This window comes from Sinocyclocheilus grahami, unplaced genomic scaffold, assembly GCF_001515645.1.
Source record: "Sinocyclocheilus grahami isolate Dianchi unplaced genomic scaffold, SAMN03320097.WGS_v1.1 scaffold688.1, whole genome shotgun sequence".
NCBI lineage: Eukaryota > Metazoa > Chordata > Actinopteri > Cypriniformes > Cyprinidae > Sinocyclocheilus > Sinocyclocheilus grahami.
The window spans coordinates 616,558-639,949 of record NW_015505867.1 but is presented as its reverse complement, the minus strand read 5'-3'; the positions used below and the strand labels follow the sequence as shown (position 1 = coordinate 639,949).

Sequence of the window (23,392 nt, the reverse complement as noted above, 5' to 3'; positions counted from 1 at the left end):
GAAGAAGGGCAAGGAGACAAGCAGTCTCAGATGAAATTCGAGCCACTTTAGTTGACCATGTCCTTGTCCATGGTATGATTATGAGGGAGGCTGGGCAACGAGTACAGCCAAATTTGAGTCGCTTCACCATCGCCTCCATCATCAGTACCTTCAGGGAGGAAAATGGGTAGGTGTACTTACAGTAAGACTGCTCTGTTCAGTAACTTTAGAGTGCATACACTGTTGCACTATGCTACTGTAATAAAGAAATGCATCAAATTGCCTTGCATACAGATAGAGTTTCAGTATGTTTCCATTTTTTCCCTGTAAAAAGGATGTGTGACAGTTACAGTAATGAGTGCTTCTATTTTTGTAGGACACAGAGACGACCACCTTGTGGAGGCAGGCTAAGGCTTTTGTCGGAGGAGCAAGAGAGGGAGCTTGTAAACATGGTCCTTGCCAATAATGTAATCCGCCTGCGAGAGATTCAAAGGAGAGTGATTGAGGATAATCGTCATTTTCGAGGGATAAATGCCATCAGCCTCTCCGCAATTGATCGTATCCTCCGAAAGCACCGGTTCCGGATGAAACAGGTGTACTGCGTCCCTTTCGAACGAAACTCTGACAGAGTGAAAGACCAACGAGTGGAATATGTTCAGGTATGAGTTTTGATATCGTATGAAGTATTGTGTACCATCACAGTATAGCAGTTTATTCTGCCATTTGTGCCCTCTTGAACTGTGCTTCAGGGCAGTGATTTACTCTACTGTGTTTCATGTGTTTTGCAGAGAATCTTTGAGATTGAAGGCCGGCCTGTTCCCCATGAAATTATCTTTGTGGATGAGGCTGATTTCAACCTGACCAAAAGAAGGAGAAGGGGGAGGAACATAATTGGCCATCGGGCTATATGTCCCTGGTCAGTGCGGAGGGAATGTCACTATGTGCTGCTCTGGTTAGTGACTAGTTTACCAATAACCTGAGGTTTTCTAACATCTCTCCCTTTCTAAACCCGATAGAGGAGTTTTTTTCGTCATGGCGGTGGAAAGTGTATGACTGAGAACCTTATATCCGTGCTCACCTCCTCCAGGCCATGGAAGAAACCTGCCTAGACATATCAGTAGATGCATGGCAGGGGTGGATCAGGCATGCAAGAGGATTTTACCCTCGCTGCCTGGCTAGGGCCAATATAGCCTGTGATGTGGACGAGATTCTCTGGCTTGACCCAGAACAAAGACGGGATGCTGAGGCAGAATATTTTTTTTTAACAGTTGTGCTCTATAGTACATGAATGAATAAAAATGTGCCAGTGTATAGATTGGTTGTGTCTTTTGTGTTCATGTAAAAAGGTTTTTGAGGGGGAGAACCACAAGCAACATAACTTACCAGTTTTGGATATATTGGTTTGAATTGATTGCACTAGTGTGTAATACTATGTTGTAGTGTGTGTGTTTTTGAAAGCTTGTGTGTGATGTGATGTCTGAGGGAAAAGTTTGGTTTTTCAGCAAGAGTGAATGGTTTTGAGTGTAGAGCTTCATTTTGACCTGAAAATAGGATGTTTGGGGAATTGGGTGAGACGTTATGGATTTGTGTTTACTGTTTTAAGAATACGAGGCATAGTTTCAAGAAATGTGTTCAAGCAATCGAGAAAAACTGTAAAATAATAGTTACAATAACAATAATATTATTAAATAATATTTTTAAATATAAACAATGGTGGCTGTCATAAAAACTTGATGGATTTATTCAAACATAAATTAAACATTGAAGAACAGTAAACATTTATAATGAATATGTAATATGGTGCATACATTTAGCAAAATGTCCCTCTCTACAGTTTATTTTTCTATCTGACTAATGAGTTTATGGTCACCAAATATGTTTTTCTGAGGTAAATGTGACGTTGCATGTCATTGTTTACAAGACGTTATATTGACGTATTTGTGCAGCTGAAACACAGATTGAGCGATTACATGAGACAGGATATGGATTGTAAAGTTGTACGCTTTCTTTTAACTTACCTTCGTATGTTTAGTCATGTTTATTTTGTGCTGTAGCTGGTATTAATATAGAGGAGATGATTAGTTCATGTGCGCTACGCGCTTCTGCGTCTGTTGAACTGAGGCGCTACAGCAATCTGTCACTCCACATTAAAAAGCGCCAAAATGGCATTTATTGTTTGAATATTGCAATACAATGGACATAATCTGAGACTTTGTTTCATATTATAAGTACCAAAGCACAATGCCTATTGCAATATATTGGATGGGAAGTGCCCTTCAACGTTCCGTCCATTAACTGAAAACAGGCTAGACTAATCGATTCTTGGGATTTAAGAATCAATATAGTTCCGTATAAATGAGAATCGATTAATATCGATATTTTTTTACCCAGCCCTAATTTTTAGATTTTACTAAAAGCCATATTATTGCTAAAAAAATATCTATCAGATGGCAAAAGGCATGTAGAAGTTATGTTGATCATGAGAGGCCTTAGAAATTCATGAATCAAAAATGATACAGCAGGGCTCCAGACTGCGACTAAAATGTTAATATTATTAAACAAAAATATTAATTTGCGAGTGACATTTTTGCTGAGATCGCCACTGGCGTCTATATAAATTTACATGTTATGACTTAAAAATGTGCATGTAATGCCTTTTTTCCTGCTTGTTTTGCGATCATATCTTTTGTTAAGTTGACGTAATGACGATGCACATCAAAGTTTTAGTGGAAAAAACACCAGAGTTAATGACACACCTGCTAAAAGCAGCTCCAGTTGTGACATGCAGCATGAGAGAGATCGAGATTATTTTTTCAAAAAGTGGACCTTTTATATTTAATTATTAGGTTCCAATATTTCATTTTGGTGACTTTTTATGCACTAACTTGTGCTGGATTAGTTTGTCTGCTCTTATCTTAACAGTGCAAGACAGTGGCCCTTCAGGAGCAGGATTGGACACCCCTGATTTATACATACAGTTTAATGATGCTGAAATGTTGTATGAATGCATTTACACTGCAAAAATACAACTGCATAAATAATTTTGTGTGTTTTAAACCTTTTTTTTAATATATATATACCAATGTGAAATGTACCAATATGAATACAAAAAGCTACTTTTAAATATGAAAGTACACCACCAGTAGGTGGCAGCAAGTGACTGCCTTAATGAGTGAGTCATTCATTTAAATTATTAATTCAGACGGCTAATTCATTCAAGAAAACAGCAAGTGTCTGTCTTTATAAATGGGTCATTGAATTATTTACTCAATTCATTCAAAAACGCAGAATTATTCAGTAATGTGTTGCTCTGAGATGCGCAACTGTTCTGCTGTGATCTTTGTTTGGGAGTATTTTATTAACAAAATTGAGCAAAAATAGTCTACACTGACAATATTGTGTACTTGATATAAAGCACTTAATATTAACTCATTAAAATTGCATGAAATAAATTTCAAATCAGCAATAATACTGGATTTCAGGGAAACAGTACTCTCTTGGTCGTGTCATGTTGCTTAAGTAGTCTATATCATATGTTATAAATATAAAAACTAAATTTTTAACCCAGTTGTGTCCATTTGTTTTGATTTCTCCATGAGATTCTCTCACATACAGACAATCCATTAGGCTATAAATTGCCGATTAGCTACAAGAAAAATGTACTAAATCAGAATAATTCTTGCCGTAATTTTGGTGCTTCCCTTGTTAGATGTTTTTAATCAGGTACGGTGTACTGTTAGGCAAGTAAAATTATTTTAAAAATCCACTTGTACCAGACAAGCATTAATGTCGAGCTCTGTTATTGTATATGAAATTTAACCCGCCAAAGTAGCTAGCAGGAGTGACTGTGTTACACGCCACTGCTGAAATCTGGGTGGCGGGTGTTAATGTTAATCTCTCCTGCTCTTTTTGCCAAATACTCACTATTCAGCTGGATGTAATTGGCCACACAGTTTTTGCTGTGGGTGCATAATATCAGTTGCTGCACTGTAGGTTGTTACATATTGTGCACCAGTTTAACATTCATGGAAGGAGAATCACAGAACAGATTAGGGCTTCAGTTTGGTTTAGATTCAAATTTAGTTTAGATCAAAATTATTGTTATTCGTTATTTGTGTATTACAATTATATATATATACACAGTATATATATATATATATATATATATATATATATATATATATATATATATACGGACTTAAGTTACGGAACTTTGGCAGAGAGGGGGTGGGTCGTTCGATCTAATAAATAAAACAAAAGGAATAACATTTTGACATGTCATTTTGCTCATATAATGACACTCTGCATGCTTAGTACTTATTTTTTTGGAAATTCAGGTTTTTCCACTAAACACAAAGAAGGCCACATTCAAAACTGAGAATAAAAAAAGCTTCGTGACTTCCTAATTTAACTGTGAACATCCTTCATCCCTCTTAAACCCCCACTCATGAGTGACCTGTGAAATCTTTAGCTTCCACACACACACACACACACACACACACACACACACAGATTCAATACACACTCATCTGACTTGCACACAAGCATGTGACTTTTTGCCTGTTAAGAAAGCAAACAGCTGTACACGGGGTCATATGTCATCTGAACAGGATAAAATTTCACAGGAAATGACTGAGAAAATACATCCTTTTTACATTTGAGACAGATAGATAGATAGATATAGATCGATAGATAGATATTTCTGTATCATCTGTATTCATATTTCTATCTATATACATTGTTAATTCCTGTGTCATCCGTATTCGATTAATAACATCTGAGTGTTATTATTATACAAGAGTCCAAAAGGCTTGTTAAATAATTGCCTTTAATGGGTGAAGTTTTCAAACATTGACCAAAAACATTTATCTTCAGGTTTACTCATTTACATAAAAGGAAGGTGAAATGTGCAGATTAAATAAAACTCACTCTCACTGTATCCATATGACATATACATATATATATATATATATATATATATATATATTTAAAAAGTAGGCCAAGTAAACTTAGCCCATGACAGGGCCAGTTCTTAAACATACCATCTGACTAAGAAACAAAAAGGACATCACAAAATAAAAAAGGACATCACTATTACTGTGAGAAAGCAGTTCTGACCTAAAACAAACACCAACAGATATGAAGCAGAACTTCAGGAAACACACACAAATAAAACACAGATATGATTGATACCACTTTCATCTGAAATTATAACAGTGTGTTTATTTATTTAGCTAGGTCAGCTGACTTGGTAATCTCTTCTACACACAGCTTTTGCAAAACACACTGTAATAGCATGTTATTGTGCTTTGTGCTCCGTTTTACTAAATAGAGTGTAAAAAGCCCACCTGCAGTGTCCCATATGGAAATGTTGTAGGGTCCCCACTGTTTGAGGAAGAACGCCCCTCCGACCGTGCTTATAGTGTCCTTAAACTTCCTCTCCGTGTATCTGTGGAGGAGAGAAGTCTTTCCCACGTACATGTCCCCCAGAATAACGACTTTCACGTCGGGTTTATTGGTCCTTGAGGCTCGAGACATGTCTCCAAACACACGCCGCTCACGCAGACTCTACTCTCACAGGTGACATCGCCATATCAACCACCCAGCTCCCGCTCTCAGCGCTTTAAACGCATGCTCTCTTCACCTGCAGTCTCACGGGCTCCGTCCACAGTTTGGCGAAATAGACCACATTCGTGTGTTTCCCCCGATATAGTCGTTGGTAACGACGCCGATTGTCTAACTACAGAACTTTCAAGTCGGGTTTAACAGCAGCGCTGTCCGATTCGCCAACGAATCATTCTTTTGAGTCAAATCTTCTCTAAGAATCGTTTGAGCAAAACCATTTGTTCTCAAATCGGACTGAATCACTTCTAGCGATACTCGAGCCAAAAAAAAACAAAAAACACCACACTGTTTTAAAATGAATTTTATTATTGTTTCATGTAAATAAGAATTATTTGTGTGACTTAATTTTTTTTATAATTTGAAGGACGACTGCAACGTAATAAACTGGGACACGGGGGGGATTCAATAATATACAACTTACATTGTAAAAGGTCTGTTTGAATATGTAAGGCTATGCTGGGATGCCCGAGATCATATGGTGACACGATTAGGCCCTAGCGTTAATCAATCAATCTTTATTACAGACTCAAGGTTCAAATAAAATAAAAAAATAAAAAAGACAAGACAATAGGACTTTTGTGTGACTTAATTTTTTTTATAATTTGAAGGACGACTGCAACGTAATAAACTGGGACACGGGGGGATACAATAATATACAACTTACATTGTAAAAGGTCTGTTTGAATATGTAAGGCTATGCTGGGATGCCCGAGATCATATGGTGACACGATTAGGCCCTAGCGTTAATCAATCAATCTTTATTACAGACTCAAGGTTCAAATAAAATAAAAAAATAAAAAAGACAAGACAATAGGACAACACATACAACCCACAGCATCTACCACCACAATAAAAAGTTACAAAATACAACAATACCAATGTCTCCACAGCTGTGACTGATACCGTGTAGTACTAACCCTTATATTTCATAGACCCCCCAATAATCTCATTTTTTTAAGCATTTAGCCGGCAGATAAATCTATACATAAGATTTCGCAACAGTGCTTTAAAAGTGATTACTCTTGCACTCACAAACATTTCACTTGCGCTATGCCATAAAGAAAATCTCCGAATCACTTTTGTAACTTGTTCTTTGAAATGGATTGTTCAAACGAACCGATTCGCCTAAATGACTCAGACTTCGGTGGGCGGAGCAATTTAACTCCAGTGCCAGCGTCGCAGGAAGTGAACGGCAAAGGCGGGGCTAAATGAATATCGCAGCTATTGCCGTTGTAGTGCCGAAATTTGCACCCTGCCAAATTATGCACCCCCTAGTATTGGTAGGTTTAGACTCCAGTGCAGGCGTCGCAGGAAGTGAACGGCAAAGGCGGGGCTAAATGAATATCGCAGCTATTGCCGTTTTTAATATCACTGTAGCCAGGCTTCGCTACAGTTGGGCAGCACTGACTTGGGTTTATTTCATGTCAAATGTGGACTGAATTTCGCTTGTGTCACGACGCATAAGCAGAGCGTCAGCGGAAGTCTGGTGGTTATAGAGAGAGGGCAGCTCTTCTGTTTGTGTCTGATCGCGTGAAGTCGTGTAGCACAACAGAACTATAATCAGAACTCATCCTGAACTTTGTTCCTGTTCTCTGACTGGACGCTGCAGATACTCCCCGCACAAAGCGCCACAGCTCTCACTCTCCTCCTGAACAGTGTGTGTTTCCCCGAGAACTTGATGAATCTTCTCAAACGTGCTGCCTTCATTTTCTCTGAACAGCCACTAAGTCTGGCACTTGGTAAGATCGGAGTCTATCTAACTATCAGTAGGTTGAGAGGCACGGAATGCATGGACTGAAATGTAATCATTACAGTTGCAGCAGTGTTGCTGTATGATGAAGGTAAATGCAGAGTCGGGTGCCACAGGATACACATACAGTGGGGTCCAAGTGCTTCCCCTGGTTTCTAATTGAATGCATTTTTAATGTAATTACAAGTATTTCGAGCGAACTCCACGAGTTTGTGCAAAGGCTGATCATTTGTGTTGTCCAGTATGATTCCAGAGGTGTTCACATGTCACAAATGTGTTTATTCGACATCGTGCATCCATTTAAGCTATTATCAGGTTCAAGTTGAATCGCATGTTGTTATCACGCTAGAAGTTTGTGGACCGCACTGTATTTTGTCATTTTATTATCGGTTTCGTTGACTCGAACTCTCAAGCATAACTCGCGTTTCCAAACCCCGAGCACAATAAACCGAGCTTACAAATCGAAGCTGTTTCCTAAATGTGTTCTCGGCGATATTGAATCTCAATCTTTCATCGCTGAGCCAAGAAGCGCAAGGTTGTGGTGACGTAGTACACAACACTGCGGTGACGTTCTCGCTGTTGTTGGCGCGGTAAACACTGGCGAAGTTGAGCAGCTTTGCATAAAGCAGCTCCGTTAATCACGACGAGGCCGCTGTCGCGATGCACTCGGAAACGGCGTGAAACGTCGTGAAAACAAGGCCTAGATCTCGCCGCCTGATCGATGCGAAGCCGACTTGCGTACGGACTCGGTTGCTTCGGCCATCATGTTGGTGAATGCAACGCGCGGTTTCCTGTGGTCGGACATGGAGACCAGAGCGCTGTTGAATATCTGGGGTGAGCACGACGTGCAGACGGCGCTGGACGGGAACTTTAGGAACAGCCACGTTTACCGAGACGTCGCGAACCGTTTGTGCGAACTGGGCTTCGATAGGACGCCAGACCAATGCAGAATACGGGTTAAGAGCTTAAAGAGGCAGTATTTCCAAGCGAAGGAGGGATCCAGGAAAAATGGGCAGTACCACAAGATGTGCAAGTTCTACGACGAGATGGAGAGGATATTGAGCAATAGATCCTTGTTAGAAAGGCAGGATATTGATAGTGTCGCTGTTGGGGGAGATGAAACGATGGATGAAGATGCTGAGAGTACTGAACTCTTGCAGGAGGCTCACATGGATGGCAGTGGTGAATGCTCCTTTATGGAGCATCCGGTCAAAACTGAGTACCCATCCTGCCCCATTCCGGTGACAGTGGGAGGCATGAGTATGTCAACTTATTCCGATCCGTCAGAAAGCAATGATCTGCCGTCTTTAGCCTAATCAGTCTGGTTTCCCATGTTGTGTGTGTGTGTGTTAATAGTCGTGTTTTCTTCTCTCGAAGGTTCGTTTCCAACCAAACAGAGCAGCCTGACGAAGACCAACCCGCCGGCAGCCACGTCCAGCAGGCCACGGAGAAGCAAGAAGCGCTTCGCGAACATGTCGCTGGAGAAGCTGATGGAGAAGTTCTTGGAGCAGAGCATGGAAGCAGAAGACAACTTCTACAGGCTCGAGGAGCAGCGTCTTCAGGCCGAGGATAAACGCAGGGAGGAGGAACATTCCAGGGAGCTGCAGATGCTACAGATGTTGGGCCAGATTTTCACTGGCATTAGCACACCTTCTCCTGCACCGCAGGCCACTCCGCAGCCCTCTTGTATCCCTCAGACTAACCCCACCGTACCCCTCACGCGTCCCCCTTGTGGGAATCGTAACCATCCACCTGCCTTGACCGAGTTTGCCAGCCACAGCCAACCAGCTGGCCCAGGTCTGCTCATGGAAGAGGGTGAAACTCAATGTTCATGTAGAGTTGCCATTTATTTTGAATTGCCATTTGTTATAAAGTTATAAGCCGGCATTTAAAGCAATGTTTTACTGCTAAAATTCTTTGAAAAGGATAGTTCTCCCATGGATGGAAATTCTGACGTTATTTTTATTATTATGGTTCCTTTCTTCTTCTTCTTTTCTGGAACACAAAGAGATTTGAAAGAATTTTGAACCCGGTATTTTGGTCCGTGCACATTGGGGTGGGGTCATTTGTTTTTTTTTTTAATTTACATTTATGCATTTTGGCAGACATTTTTATCCAAAGTGACTCGCATTGCGAAGCACACATTTACATTTTACCAGTGCTTGGGAATCCCTGAGAATCAAACCCAGGACCTTGGCATTGCTTGTGACACGCTCTATTGTTTGAGGTGTAGGAAAGATCCTTTATTAAAGGGGTCATGAACATTATTTATTATTTTGTATTGTTCTCTGAGGTCCACTTACAATGTTATCAAGATTGTTACATAAAAAACATCATAATTTAGCAGTAATAGGCTATTTTCTGTCCTGTTTTGATCCCCCTTATGGAAACGCTCCGTTTTAATAGGCGTGGCTGATTGTAAACTCAGAAGTAAACAGCCACTGCTATGATTGGCTAACAGTTGTGACAGCCTACATCCTTTATAGATGGACACTGCTGGGATTTAGGTTAAAAAAGCATAAATACTCCGTACATATCAAATGATCAGTAATAACAGACAAAGCCATAGTGACCACATTATAAACATTGTGACATTACTCTCAGATCCAATATATTCCACACAGCATCGTCTTTTTGTTTCACTCTTTCTGAAAATCCTGTGTCGAATTGTGCATTGAATCCGTGGTAAAATGAAGTCGACCAAGTTCTTACTGACGCTTTAATATAAGCTGTTTTTAGATTAATGAGGAAGTTTTGAGCTCTGAAACTTTCAGGATGTTTTTATAGTACAGTGATCTCATATATCAAAAGATCAAGGGAATTTTGATTTCTCAGTTCATGACCCCTTTGAGTATTGAAAGAAGAAAAGTTAGATAAACCACTTGATTATTAGATTTCCATATGTGTCCAGGCATGACACGCCCCCTTCCCGCTGATTGGTCAACCAAAGATCGTTGCCAGTCTGTGCCATCATCGGAATAATAGACATCCACTGCTGTAGTTGTACAGATTTTTACTACAGCTTCAAATGTAGTTGAACTACATTGTCTCTTTCTCTCATCAAACAACTGGACTAAGAAATGCTTTGACCTAATATTACCCTAATATTCAGGGTATTTATGTATTTTCTAACTGTTCACATGAAAAATCAAGTCAAATTATTATTTTTTTTATGAAAAGCCTTTTCTTCTTTTTTCGTCTTAATATTACCTTAAAAAATTAATGAACTCAATGTGCACTGATCTATTTGCCATACAATGATGCTATATTGTGACCAAAAACGTTCCAAAAACATAAAAGTGGTCCGTATAGCCATATTCCAAGTCTTCTAAAGCAATATTACAGCTTTATGTGGAACAAACTGATATTTTAGTTATTATTCACTGATAATTCTCCCTAGTGCTTAAGCTCTGAAATATAATTTGCGTCCACATTAAGATTTAAAAATAGTAGCAGCTTCGATGTTACTGATGCTAAAAAGACATTGGTTCCAAATGGATTGTAATTGAAGTTGATGCAGTGGATTGATTTTGTAAAATGGAGAATGAGAATTTGGGGAATAAAAGCCTGAATTTCAAGCTCAGATGGTTTCAGAAGACTCCGATATAGAGCACAAGTTGTATGAGCTTATTGTTCTTATATGACTTCTTTTCTTTCTTTTTTTTTTTTGGGAGCGTGGCAAACCTCATGACTATGAACAGTTGTTGGAAGTAAGAGAACTGACGTTCTTCAAAATGGTTTTCCTTTTGTGTTGAAAAGCAACAACATGGTTTGAATTTACACAAGTAATTTATGTGAAAATGATGACAGAATTTTCATTTTGGTTGAAACGGTTCTTTTAACAAAGTACAAACCTTTAAAATGACTGGTGTATCAACTAGTCTTATCCCAATGCATGGAACTGAACTAAGCTGGTCTGCTTTGTGTTGAAGCTAATGATTGTCACTGTGTTCTTGTCTCAGTCATAGAGCGCTCTTTCTCTCTGGGAACGACAGCAATGGACAGTGTGATTCCTCTTGTAAGAAAAACAATTCCTCCACTTACATCCAAAAAACACAAGGGTCAGGACGGACGCATTGGAATCATTGGAGGATGTCAAGAGTAAGTGCTGCACAGATCTTTCTCAGGACTATACACTTACTAAATTACTATTTAAGCAGCTGTGGCGAAGCTTCAATGGGTGCTGCACATGCATAGCTGACTTATCAGATTACATTTTTTTTTTGTTTTTTTTTTAAATGAGATATTTGGGGAAAATTATCGCACTTTATTAGGGATGGGTTTTGACATGAATTTCGGAAAAAAATTCTCATTCACAAGGATTCGATTCAATGTCGGATAATAATACATATACGTGACATTGTTAACAAGACGTTATATTGACGTCTTTGCGAGGCTGAAACACTGATTGAGCGATAGCATGAGACAGGATACGGGTTGTAAAATTGTACTCTTTCTTTTAACCTACCTTCAGATGTTTAGTCATGTTTATTTTGTGCTGAAATTGGTATTAATGTGGAGGAGATGATCAGTTCACGTGCGCCTCGCGCTGCCGCGTCTGTTGAACTGTGTCACTCCACATTAAACCACGCCAAAACGGCATTTACTGTTTGAATACTGCAATACAATGGACATAAATTGAAACCTGGGACTTTGTTTCATATTAAAAGCACCAAAGCACAATGCTTATTGCGATTTATTGGATGGGAAGTGCCCTTCAATGTTCCATCCATTAACTGAAAACAGGCTTGACTAATCGATTCTTGGGATTTAAGAATCGATATCGTTCCGTAAAAAAGAGAATCGATTAATATCGAGATATTGATATTTTTTACCCAGCCCTACACTTTATTATTAGATGGCCTTAACTACTATGTAATAACAATTAATACTTAAGACATTAAATACTTTAGACAAAACACATTAAGACTATGGATTTACTGTGTAACTGCATGTTGTTCTGGAAAATTCCCACTTTTTTTGCTAATAAGTTTGAGGTATAGTTAGCAAGGCTTAAAGTTCTCCGGCACCGTGCCGGATCTCCGGTGTGCGGCGTTTGGATGCGGAGAAAAAAAAGATAGTCGTCCTACATTTAAAAACACTTGTTGATTTCACGTTCGAGTTCATGAGTTCACCTACCAATGTATGAGAGGAACACAGCTTTCACTCTCAACCAAACTAACATTACTAGCCAATCAGAAGTTTTTGCTTTTATAAACACGAGATGTGCATTAGTATCCAATTGCAGAGTCGCAGCTGATGAATGGAAAAGAAGCCTGGGTCTCGAGCGCAACACATTGAAAAAGCTGCGAGGTGCAATGGTCAAAGATTTCCATCTAGTGTAATCTATATTTACAATGAAAAGCTATTAAAGCAGCGGAGCTTTGTAAACAGCTCAGAGTAATCATGTCATCTCCATAAGAACGATATGATTGCCAGAAAAAATTTACCGGGATTTTTGAAAAGGTCCTGTTCACACATGATCTCTTAACGGTAATTTACCAGTAAAGACTTTGGCTGCATCCGAAAACTGAAAAAATGCTGCCTTCGGAGGACGCATTCCAAGGTAGGAAGGCATCAAGGCACGTCCGAATTCAATGTTAGCTTCAGTTCCTGTCTCCTAAGATGCCTTAATCTGGCCGATTTTTGAAGGCAGCATAGATGTATCCTTCGCTGCCTTTGATATACCACAATCCTGTGCGTTCCATTCTGTGACAGTTAAGCTGGAAAATAAAGATGGCGTCTGAAAGTTGCGGTCGGCGGTCAGTTTGTGTGTAAATGTACGTTTTTGATCAACGTTTTCCACTTTTGATGTCATTTCTAGCGAGAAATTAATATTGCAGTAATTAAATATTCACTTAGTTATCACCAAAGCTCTCTATATTTTGCTGTAGATCATTAAACCATTACTCTGCCTCAGAAGCCTGTCCGAAATCAGTTCCATGAGGTGCCTGCGTGCAAAAAACGCTGCCTGCAAAGTCATTGCCTCATGAGGCAACAAGTCAGCTGCCTAAGTTTTCGGATGCAGCCCGTATGTGTGAAAGGGGCTAAACTCTTCCTCTGCGTATGCGGTGAGTTTGGGTTGCTTAACGTTCATCTGGGAAAACTCACTTGATTTGCAACGTAAATCATTTAAACCTATGCCAACACAGGAGAATCCATCAACATTTCTAAATATGCAATTTATTGTACATCGCAATCTCAAAATAAAAGTTGCTGACTTTGCATGTGGCCAAATATTAAAATGAAATGGATTTAAACGTTAATCACATGTGAGTGACGTGACATGTGGCCAAGTGTGGTGACCCATACTCAGAATTAGTGCTCTGGATTTAACCCACCCTAAGTGCACACACAGCATTGAACACACACACACACCGTGAACACACACCAGTGGGCAGCCATTTTTCTTTTGCTGTGGCGCCCGGGGAGCAGTTGGGGGTTCAGTGCCTTGCTCAAGGGCACCTCAGTGGTGGCATTGAAGGTGGGAGAGAGCGCTGTATATTCACTCCCCCCACCCACAATACCTGCCGGTACGAGACTCGAACCCGCAACCTTTGGGTTACAAGTCAGACTCTCTAACCATTAGGCCACGACTTCCCCATGAAACCTCACCAGGCCGTTGGCACCCTCTGCAGGTATTTGTTATAAATATAGGCATATTACATTACGTATTTAACAGTGTTGTTCAGTAAAACCATGTACTTGGTTTTGATACTTTATTTGAGGCCAATTAGTATTGCCTTATTTCTTTATATATAAATAGTCATATTAAAGCCTGTTTTCCACTTAGTTCTGTTTGTATTACTTAGAAATATCAGATTACTTGTCAAAATAATCAGTAGATTACTTGATTAGCAAAATAATAATTAGTTAAGCACTAGATTAGCTAAAACATTTCAAAATACAACTGCATTGGTTTACTTTTTGTGATTTAAAAGACATATTTTGTCATTTGAAAATTTCTAAAGTATTAAAACATTGTCTCGTTCTAGTGAACCAGGTATCTGCATTTTGTCTCGCTTTGTGAGCTAAGTGTATTGTCACACCCCTAGTGTCTATGAGCGTGATAAAGCTCATCATTTTCCAAGTGTATGATATAGCTTTCATTCTTCAGGTCAATCATATATTCATGCAAAAAAAAAAAATAAGTTTAAATAAGGAAAGCGATAACTTTGCCATAGTATCCTTTCAAATGTTAAAGTTGCCACAGTCGTTGCATTCTTTGCATGTGCTGCACTTTATTTGTACCATTTTGTTTTATTAGTTTATTTATTAGAATTAGAAAGATAATAACAATGTTGATTGATAAGTTAGATCTGATTTTAGTCCTTGAAAACCAAAAAAGTAGTGCAAATCCTTGAAAGTCCTGGAATTTTATTTTGCAGTATCTGTACGAACCCTGTTTAAGTTACCAGTTATTGGACCATTTTAATGTTTTTGTTGTTGTTAATTGAACTGAACTGTAGTTTTCTGTAGTAAACTGTCTTTGTATATTTCCTATTTTATATTAATTCCCTAGTATTTAATTTACCATTATTTCTTTTGAACAAAATTTCAGAAATTTCATGTTTTAGATTGTAGGTCATCTTGTACCCTGTCAAGGACAAAGCAAACCAGCAAAACTTGATATCAAAAGCATCCTAAATGTTACATGTGTTTGCACCATATTGTAGTGAGTAAGCATTCTTGGTATTGCTGTTTCAAATATCCCACCATAATCTGTAGTCTGAGCTTGTCAAGGGCTAATGGCAATGGCAGATACGTTACTAGTTAGTTTCAAGGAAAATCATTTAATTTTTTTGTTTGCCAAATAACCCTGTGTATGTGTCCGCCCCCACAACCCCCAATCCCCGGAAAAAAGTTTAGGCTCAGGATTTGTTTTTTTGCTTTAACCCCCCAAATTAGGATTTGGAGTAAGGTTAGGATTATATGGGTTAAAGGGAAAGGGCTCGGGTTATAGTTGGGGGTAAAGTTAACAGTTGACTATAAATGTTAAAAGTGCCTTAGATGTAATTACAGTGCACCCTCATGCATGTATGTAGTGGTGTAATGGTACACAGAAGTCAATGGTTCGGTACGTACCCCAGTTTTGGGGTCACAGTTCGATACGAGGTCGGTACAAGTAGGACATGTATTGTTTTCATTTTTTTTAAACAGACAGTAGTGCTACATGCATGTAACATGAACAGTTTTTTTTTTTTTTTGAATTGGACTGTATAATTTCAAGATTTAAAACAAAAACATAATGGTCCGAATTTAGATTAGTGAAGTTATGCTACATAAGACACCTGCACAAAACAAAAACATCAGATGGGCTGAATGAAGATGCAAATTTATTCTCTGACAGCAGGTGGTGCTTATGGAACAGCAGAGATATAGCAGTCCCTTGGTTACCGCTGTAAACAAAGCAGCTGCGCTTAAATACTACTGTAATATGCATTATATGGAAGTAAGAGGAAAAGAAAATGCCATCGAAACATTTCTGAAGACGGTCAGTTCCTTTCAGAGAAACATTAATTTAACCCCAATAAAATTTGTCTTCCTATATTTCGAGCATCATGAACAGTGAGCTTGATCTGACTGATACAGTATTTTCTCCTCTTTACAGACTACAGGGTTGGTGTGTAGATCGCCTCTTCTTTCCTGTTGTGATGGTTAGCGTTGCATATGACTGTATCGGGCTGCATGAACCCGAACCGTGATGTTTGTACTGTGACCGATCGGAACGAATACATGTATTGTTACACCCCTAGTATAGTATATTGTATCAAATGGTTAAGTACAAGGCCATCTAATGTAAAGTGTGATCAGCAGAATATTAAAAAAAATTATAGCTATTTTACAGTTTTAGGGCTTTTTTCATAAATTTCCTATTTTTCCGGAGCCGTTATGTTTAGAGTGTAATTTCTAGAGCTTGCTCACTTTTTCACATTCAACCACATACCATCAAGGCCACAACAGCGTTTCATAAGGTGCTATGTGCTGTGATGTGAGTGTTATAGTACCTAGCAGACTGTTTTCTTCTGTTTATTCTGTCTGTATGTGAATTTGCTTGGTGAAACTTACATTTTGTATTGTTCTTGCTAGGTATACAGGAGCACCTTTCTTTGCAGCTATTTCAGCTTTAAAAGTAGTAAGTATTCTGTTAAAAAATGCAATCCATTTTTTGTTTCTCATCTGCATTTTGTCTTTTCATACTTCAGTGACATACACAGTAAATCATCGTCATGGTTTTATTTCGACTTTGTCTCGTATTTATCAAAGAATCCTGAACCTAAATTGTATCCACAAATATATTATTCAGCATTAATATTATGTTTTAAACATTGTTAATAATGAGAAATGTTTCTTGAGCAGCAAATCAGCATATTAGAATGATTTCAAAAACATATATTTTTACAGTATTACAGTTTTTACTGTATTTTTGATCAAATACATGCAGGCTTGGCGAGACTTTAAATATATATATATTTATATTATGTAAGAAAATGATGTAACAAAAACATCAAAAAAATCTTATTGAGCCCAAACTTTTCAACAGTGATGTGTGTGTGTGTTGTTGACACAGTACAATTTAATGTTGCCAAAGGAGACATCTGTGTAAAAGTGCACTTTTATTGAATTTTTTTAATATATTTTTTGCATTAAAGGGGTGATGCGATTTTACATTTTTCCTTTCTCTTTGGAGTGTTACAAGCTCTTGGTGCATAAAGAAGATCTGTAAAGTTGCAAAGACTAAAGTCTCAAATCCAAAGAGATATTCTTTATAAAAGTTAAGAGTCAACCACACCTACCTAAAACGGCTCGTTCTAACATGCCCCCACATACCTACGTCACTATGTGGGAAGATTTACATAACGCCGCCCAAATGTTCACGCAAAGAAAGAAGGCGTAACTTTTATTCTCGCTGTAGTATTGTTGCCGCCGCCACCATGTCGTGAAGACGCTGTGTGCTTCTTTGTGAAAGCGAAACTACTTTGTTTGGTCTTCCAAAAGAGGACGATACCGCTACGTCATGCCTAGAGCTGATCCGTGCTGGTCGCTGAGGAAATACTACAACTTCGCGCTGTCGATCGCCGGATCGGCTTTTCACCGTGGACGAAGCAGAATCCAGCCCGGGGTCGCCACATGTGGTTGCCGCAGGACATTTCCGTCATACGCTTGAGGAATTCGGCCAATCACAACGCACTGGATAGCTGGCCAATCAGAGCACACATCGCTTTTTCAGACCGTTGAGCTTTGTAAAAATCGACACGTTTCAGAAAGGCGGGACATAGAGGAGAAACAATAATGTACAGTATGTGGAAAATAATGTGTTTTTTGAACCTTAAACCGCATAAACACATTTCATTACACCAAATACACAAAATAATGTTCTTTTTAGCAGCATCATATGACCCCTTTAACCTTTGGAGCTGACACAATGAGAAATTGTGCTTCTGTTAATGAGCCAAGATGACAAAGTTATCTGATCATCTCAAAATGCTGGTATATTGTCAGATATATCAGTCCATTACCTTCTTCTCGTCCTGCCTGATTTCCAGGGAGCCGATCTGTCTCATGTGTTCTGCACCAAAGATGCAGCTCCAGTCATCAAGTCCTACAGTCCTGAACTCATCGTCCATCCAGTGCTGTAAGCAGGAACCCTTATTAGACACGACTTTTGATTACAAGTGAATTTTATTAAATGCGTATCTCTGGTGGCCAACAGAAGAGTTTCTGACAAGTGAATTTATAGTTATTTGATTCAATCCATTTTACCAGCTGAAACACATTTTATTTATTGTCATGTCGAGAGGGATTTGAGCATGATGGTGCTGTTTCTCTTCTGGCGGTGTGTACCTCCAGAGACGGTCCCAATGCTGTGGAGGAGATCGAGAAATGGCTGCCCAGGCTTCACAGTCTGGTTGTGGGACCAGGTCTGGGGAGAGAGGAGATGCTTCTGAAGAATGCTAAGGCAAAATAAATGATACTTCAAAAACATCTTATGACTTCTGTGTGGCAATTTAGTCAATACTAATATATAACACAAAAATAATTCATAAATATTCTTTTTAAAAAGGAAAATTCTTTCTGATTTCCTTATACCAACCACAAATCGGATAAACCTCTTGATCTAAAGGCCTATGCTTAAATACCTAAAATATTCATTGAATAGTTTTGTAGACCATTATAATAATTGAAGTTGGTTGAGAGAACTATTTATTTGGTCACTGCACTACATTTGTCATACAAAGTGTGTTTTATTTTACAGTTTTATTGACTGTTGTTTTTCTCAAATGAGTACGAGTGTCCGTACTTTTGACACTTAAGTGTAAATTAAGACAATCATTTTGTAAAGTGTCATTCTAGAGAGCTTGGCAATATTGTATATTTCCACATTTATGTTTATGTGGGTTTAAAGTAATGAATGTTTGGCTGATGTTTCGTTTTAGGAGATTATTGAGAGGTCAAAACTCCGAGGAATACCAATCATCATTGATGCTGTGAGTACTGTTTTCACTGACACTTTTGATGTAGCTGATCAATATGTTTTTATACTGGGCATGTTGGCAACAGCCAATAGATTCAGTGTCCCGAATACAGAAGGAGAACTGGGTCAGAGCTCAAACATGGGGTTTTAATTTGACAGTATTAATGTTGTATTGTGTATTGCCTAAAATATGATCAAAATTATCTAAAACGAACGCTGCTAATCCAGAGAAAAAGGGCATCAGTGGTTTGCTGAATTAGCAGAGAGGACAATTATTTTGTGGATGCACTGAATAAATTAGTCACTTGTGTAAAAAAGGTTTATATGTGCATTGCACATTCATGTTTGTGTTTCTTTACAGGATGGACTTTGGTTAGTGGCAAAAGAACCGTCAGTCATTCAAGGATATCAGAGAGGCATCCTCACACCCAACTTTATGGAGTTTACTCGTCTGTATGAGGCCATGGTGAGTTTTGAAAGTGCTAATATCCTCCTTGTGGCTGAGCAGATTCTGTTTTTATGTAATATTTGTGGCTCCAAGACATCTAGTATTGACATTCTTCTCAGGTTATCTGATGGATGCCATTGTACCTGTATTCACCACTGACCACATTACCATCAGATCTTCTGGCACAGATGTTATTACCACACATAAAGGAAACATTGTTTTAAAGTGTCAGTTATTGCATTATTATTTCATTCAAACCTATAAAACCCCTTTGTTACCCCAAACTAGATTTACAAGCTTTATCAGTGGCATAAAAGTAACCAATGCAGCTGCTTAATCATTTGCTACTCGTTAACGTCCCCTTTAAATAACGCGACGCTCTGTCCTCTATGACGCTGCTCCCATTAAGCGCTGTTGGAAGTGAATGAATTGATTCAGCATTTCGACACCTCCGTAAGGATGCATTTAACTCGACAAAGCGGTCTAATAAAGGATGTATTGATCTCGTGAATTAGCGAATTTTACTATACAAATATTTTTAATTGGATGTTAAAGTTTATATGGGAATATTACCGTACATGACACGCTGATCCTTTAACAATGCATTGGCACAAAAAAATGCACACCTTTTGGACAAATCTGTCACAAATATTTGGACAAATGTGCCACAAAAGTACCACAAATGCTGCCTAAATAAAATACTGATGTTGTGCACTTTATTTACTGTACCAATATTTTAAATTGGCCTTTGAACTTAGCTTTATTGCATGGCAAAAAAAAGTGTTCCCTTGCCAAAGCACTGACAGAGCCCACTGATCTAACGTCGTTGTTGAGTGAAAATGAAAACTTTGCATGCAACAATCAGGCAGCAATTGACAGCAATCTGATCCAGTGGCATACAGGCATCGTCAGATTGACAGTACTCTAGCCCAATAATGTTGGGGGATCCAGTGGGGGCGGCCCTCATATTTCAGGGTGACCCTGCCACTCTTTATCACAACCCTGCTAAAAGTGCCAGTACGTGTGCTCATTGGCGCCCCTTCAGCTGGTGGCGCCCTAGGCGACCGCCTAGCTCGCCTATGCCTAGAAACGGCCCTGGTTGAACCACTGTCCACTAGTACAGTGGCTTTCAAAGCCTGGGTTGCAACCCTCTGGTGGGTCTGTGGAGACTGTTTTGCAGCGTTGAACATCGTAGTCAATCACAGACAGATCTGTTGATTTCTGGACAGCAAAACGGTCAATCAGAGGTGTTTCAGACAGTCAGAATCCACTCACTGCTCAAAATGCCAGAGTTTTGGTCAGTCCTGAGTTCTGCATGCTCACGAATCCTCTCATTATAATGAACAAAAGTGTAGATGCGATGTAAATAGAAATACGAGATTTATTGTGCAGTGTAGAGAGATTAATTGATTTTAAGGGAATTTTCTGAGATCGCGATAAACTGAAATGAGTGACGGCTTTTCAGTGATGATAAAGGGAGTGCACTTTGTACGCTTTCTTGGCTATTTATAATCCATTCAGAATGTTAATGAAACTTTTGTTTGTCATGCTGCTAAGAGGACCAACGTGGCATAAATGCTGCAGAGTTTCATGAGTGACATTCTCATATAAATGGGGGATTCCTTGTCAAAACTGCAGAATATATCTATATCTAGCTATATGCACGACTTCATGCATTTAAACGGTTGCATAGGGTCGCGTCAATTTAAAAAGAAAAAATAGGGTTGCTCTTTAAAAAGTTTGAATACCACTGCACTAAAACCACTAGAAAATTCCTTGTTTTGCCATTTTAAAATGATAGATAGATAGATTGAAATAAAACACATTTACGGACACATAAGACATGCAACTGCAGTATACATGCTAAATCAAACTTTGATTTCAGCATCATGAACCTCTGGACAGCACTGACCACAAGAGAAGTGCTCAGCAGCTCAGCATCGCCATGGGCCACCTTACCTTGGTTTTGAAGGGAGAGGAGGACATTATTACTGATGGAAAGAACAGTTAGTGATTTTCTTGAAATATTCAGACTTCATATGGTTCCAGTGCACCGTTTTCTTTCTCTAACATTGCTTTTCTACCTGCTCTCAGTGCTGACCTGTAATCAAGAGGGCAGTGGGCGGCGTTGTGGAGGACAGGGAGATCTGCTGTCCGGTTCCTTAGGAGTCTTTGCCCACTGGGCGTTCAGCTCACCTCCAGATGCAGCTAAAGGGTGAGTTGCTCCATCTTCAGTAATTATCTGATGTGTCATTGCATATCACTTTCAGTTCAATTGTAAATGTACCTTTTTTTTCCCCAGCATGAATCCCTCGCTGGTGGCTGCATTCGGTGCTACGTCTCTGACAAGGCAATGTAATCGCCAGGCCTTCCACAAACACAGCAGATCTACCACCACCTCTGACATGATCCAGGAGATAAGCAGCGCTTTCAAGAAGTTGTTTGAAAGCTAAACCTACGTGCGTGTATCCATTTCTCTTTTCATGGACATTATAAAGACTAAAGGTCTGCATCTCAGTGCTACTCATATTAAATAAAAGTGAAGTACATTGTCGAGCATCTTTTTTCTTTTCCATTTTATTTTAAAGTGCCTCTTGTAGTTCTGCGATACAGTTTCAACTACTTCTCCAGTTTCATGTCTGTGTGGTCGCCCTCTATAAACATCATACACATTTTATATATAGATGTGTGTTATGTTTGCGAGTGTTTAGATTTGTATATGATAACCCACCAGGAGATACAGTTTTAACACTGTCCCTTTATGAATGAGTTGCTACTCCCAGCTGCAATTTATTTATTGGTCTGCTTGAAAATGTTCACTTTCAAGTATTGAGACAAATGCTCTACCTTTATAGTGGATGTTCTCCTTACATTAAGCTGTTTAACACCTTATTTTCTGTCAATAACTCACACTCCCTATTTAGTATGTGGGACAAATCGCAAATAATTGAAAGTGGCTGTCACTTTTAGATATAGTTTGCTATTCTACGTATTAAACTAACATGAAAGTTTTACTTATAACAGTTTCTGTTTTGTATTATTCATTCTGTGTAAATGCATGAATGTGTCTGGACTTCATTTTGGTTGGTAAGATAGTAAGAGGTTGTCATAGAGATTGAGAGTTTTGGTTACACTTTATTTTAAGGTGTCCTTGTTACAGTGCAATTATACATGTAAGTACCGAGTAATATTAATTAACTGCATGTACTTACTATATGGTTAGGATTAGGGTTACTTGCATGTAAGTATTCATAATTGTTATTATTAATAGTATTATAATTATTTTCTTTTTTAAATCAAATAGAGAAGAAATATGCAAAAGCTGCTCAGTTTTAAAAGAATCGTTAGTACTCATCCTCATAGTATTTATATATTTGAAAAAGCATGGAGTAGGAAGCTTTTTATTTGTTAAATTCATACCTCGTTTGCAATGCACAATGCATGCAAATACCTTTTCATAATGCAAATTAGTCACAATCTGCAACGACAACTTAGTATGACAACACCTGAAAACACCTTCAATTTATGAATTATTCTTATTACAGTAACGTCCTCTGTACGCGCGCTTTCTTATAGGAGATCCTTTGTGGTATTATTGTGATAGCTAACCCCATTTTACACCAAAATAGGACAGCATCGTGACCTTGTGAATAAAAAAGGTCATGTTGTATAGAATCAGATATCCACCTTCTTTATTTATTGTAAATGTTATGTGTCTGACTTCCGGTGTCATTTGCTTCCAGCTGTTCAAAACAGCTCGTTTTGCTGCTTGATATTGCATATTGTGTTTCCTACCATATTATTTTAATGTATTGTCTTAATTGTGATCACACTGGTGTGAAGTGCAAACAGTTTTACGGTTTACTGCACTTTGTTATTCTTCTCGTTATTTCCCTACAGCGGCTAATGAACCGGAAGTCTTGCACATTCATTGAAAACGGCCTACATCCGCGTTGAAAAATAAGAGACATATTCAAGATATGTCTACTGTTTCCTTTGACGCTCTTGTTGTGTACGTGCTCTTGTCTTCACCGCGCCACGGTCTCCGTTTCGGGTTTTGTGCTGCGTTTATGTTATAGTGAGAGTGCGCGAGCTTCAGTCCTTTGAGTTTCAG

At 38.7% G+C, this 23,392-nt stretch overlaps 2 protein-coding genes across 5 annotated transcripts in view; one reads left to right on the top strand and one right to left on the bottom strand.

The window, feature by feature from the left end:
* The window catches only part of rab20 (RAB20, member RAS oncogene family), a 10,873-nt gene extending 5,083 nt beyond the window's left edge, over window positions 1–5,790 (bottom strand). Inside the window, exon 1 of the mRNA XM_016243369.1 lies at window positions 5,328–5,790. Within this exon, the coding sequence (XP_016098855.1) occupies window positions 5,328–5,517 (190 nt within the window). The 5' untranslated portion in view covers window positions 5,518–5,790. The remainder of the gene's footprint in view (window positions 1–5,327) is intronic.
* Window positions 5,791–7,509: 1,719 nt separating this feature from the next.
* On the top strand, window positions 7,510–21,832 carry naxd (NAD(P)HX dehydratase). Of its 4 annotated transcripts, none has more exons than XM_016243366.1 (11): window positions 7,510–8,614; window positions 8,732–9,169; window positions 11,317–11,455; window positions 16,445–16,490; window positions 17,902–17,990; window positions 18,206–18,314; window positions 18,793–18,843; window positions 19,192–19,296; window positions 21,164–21,284; window positions 21,373–21,493; window positions 21,581–21,832. In XM_016243366.1, exons 1-11 carry the CDS (start codon window positions 8,119–8,121, stop codon window positions 21,729–21,731), a joined length of 1,866 nt encoding a protein of 621 aa, XP_016098852.1. In that variant the 5' UTR covers window positions 7,510–8,118; the 3' UTR covers window positions 21,732–21,832. The 4 variants fall into 4 exon arrangements, with proteins under 4 accessions (XP_016098852.1, XP_016098851.1, XP_016098854.1 ...); XM_016243365.1 differs by having other exon boundaries at window positions 8,732–9,187; XM_016243367.1 differs by having other exon boundaries at window positions 7,512–8,614; window positions 8,732–9,151.
* The last annotated feature ends 1,560 nt before the right edge of the window (window positions 21,833–23,392 follow it).

Excerpts from the sequence above, each read along its gene's own strand:
- naxd (XM_016243365.1), top strand. The coding sequence starts at position 8,119 with ATGTTGGTGAATGCAACGCGCGGTTTCCTGTGGTCGGACATGGAGACC. Across the intron at positions 8,615-8,731 it reads GGTGACAGTGGGAGGCATGA|GTTCGTTTCCAACCAAACAG; the intron begins GTATGTCAACTT and ends CTTCTCTCGAAG. Across the intron at positions 19,297-21,163 it reads CTCGTCTGTATGAGGCCATG|CATCATGAACCTCTGGACAG; the intron begins GTGAGTTTTGAA and ends CTTTGATTTCAG.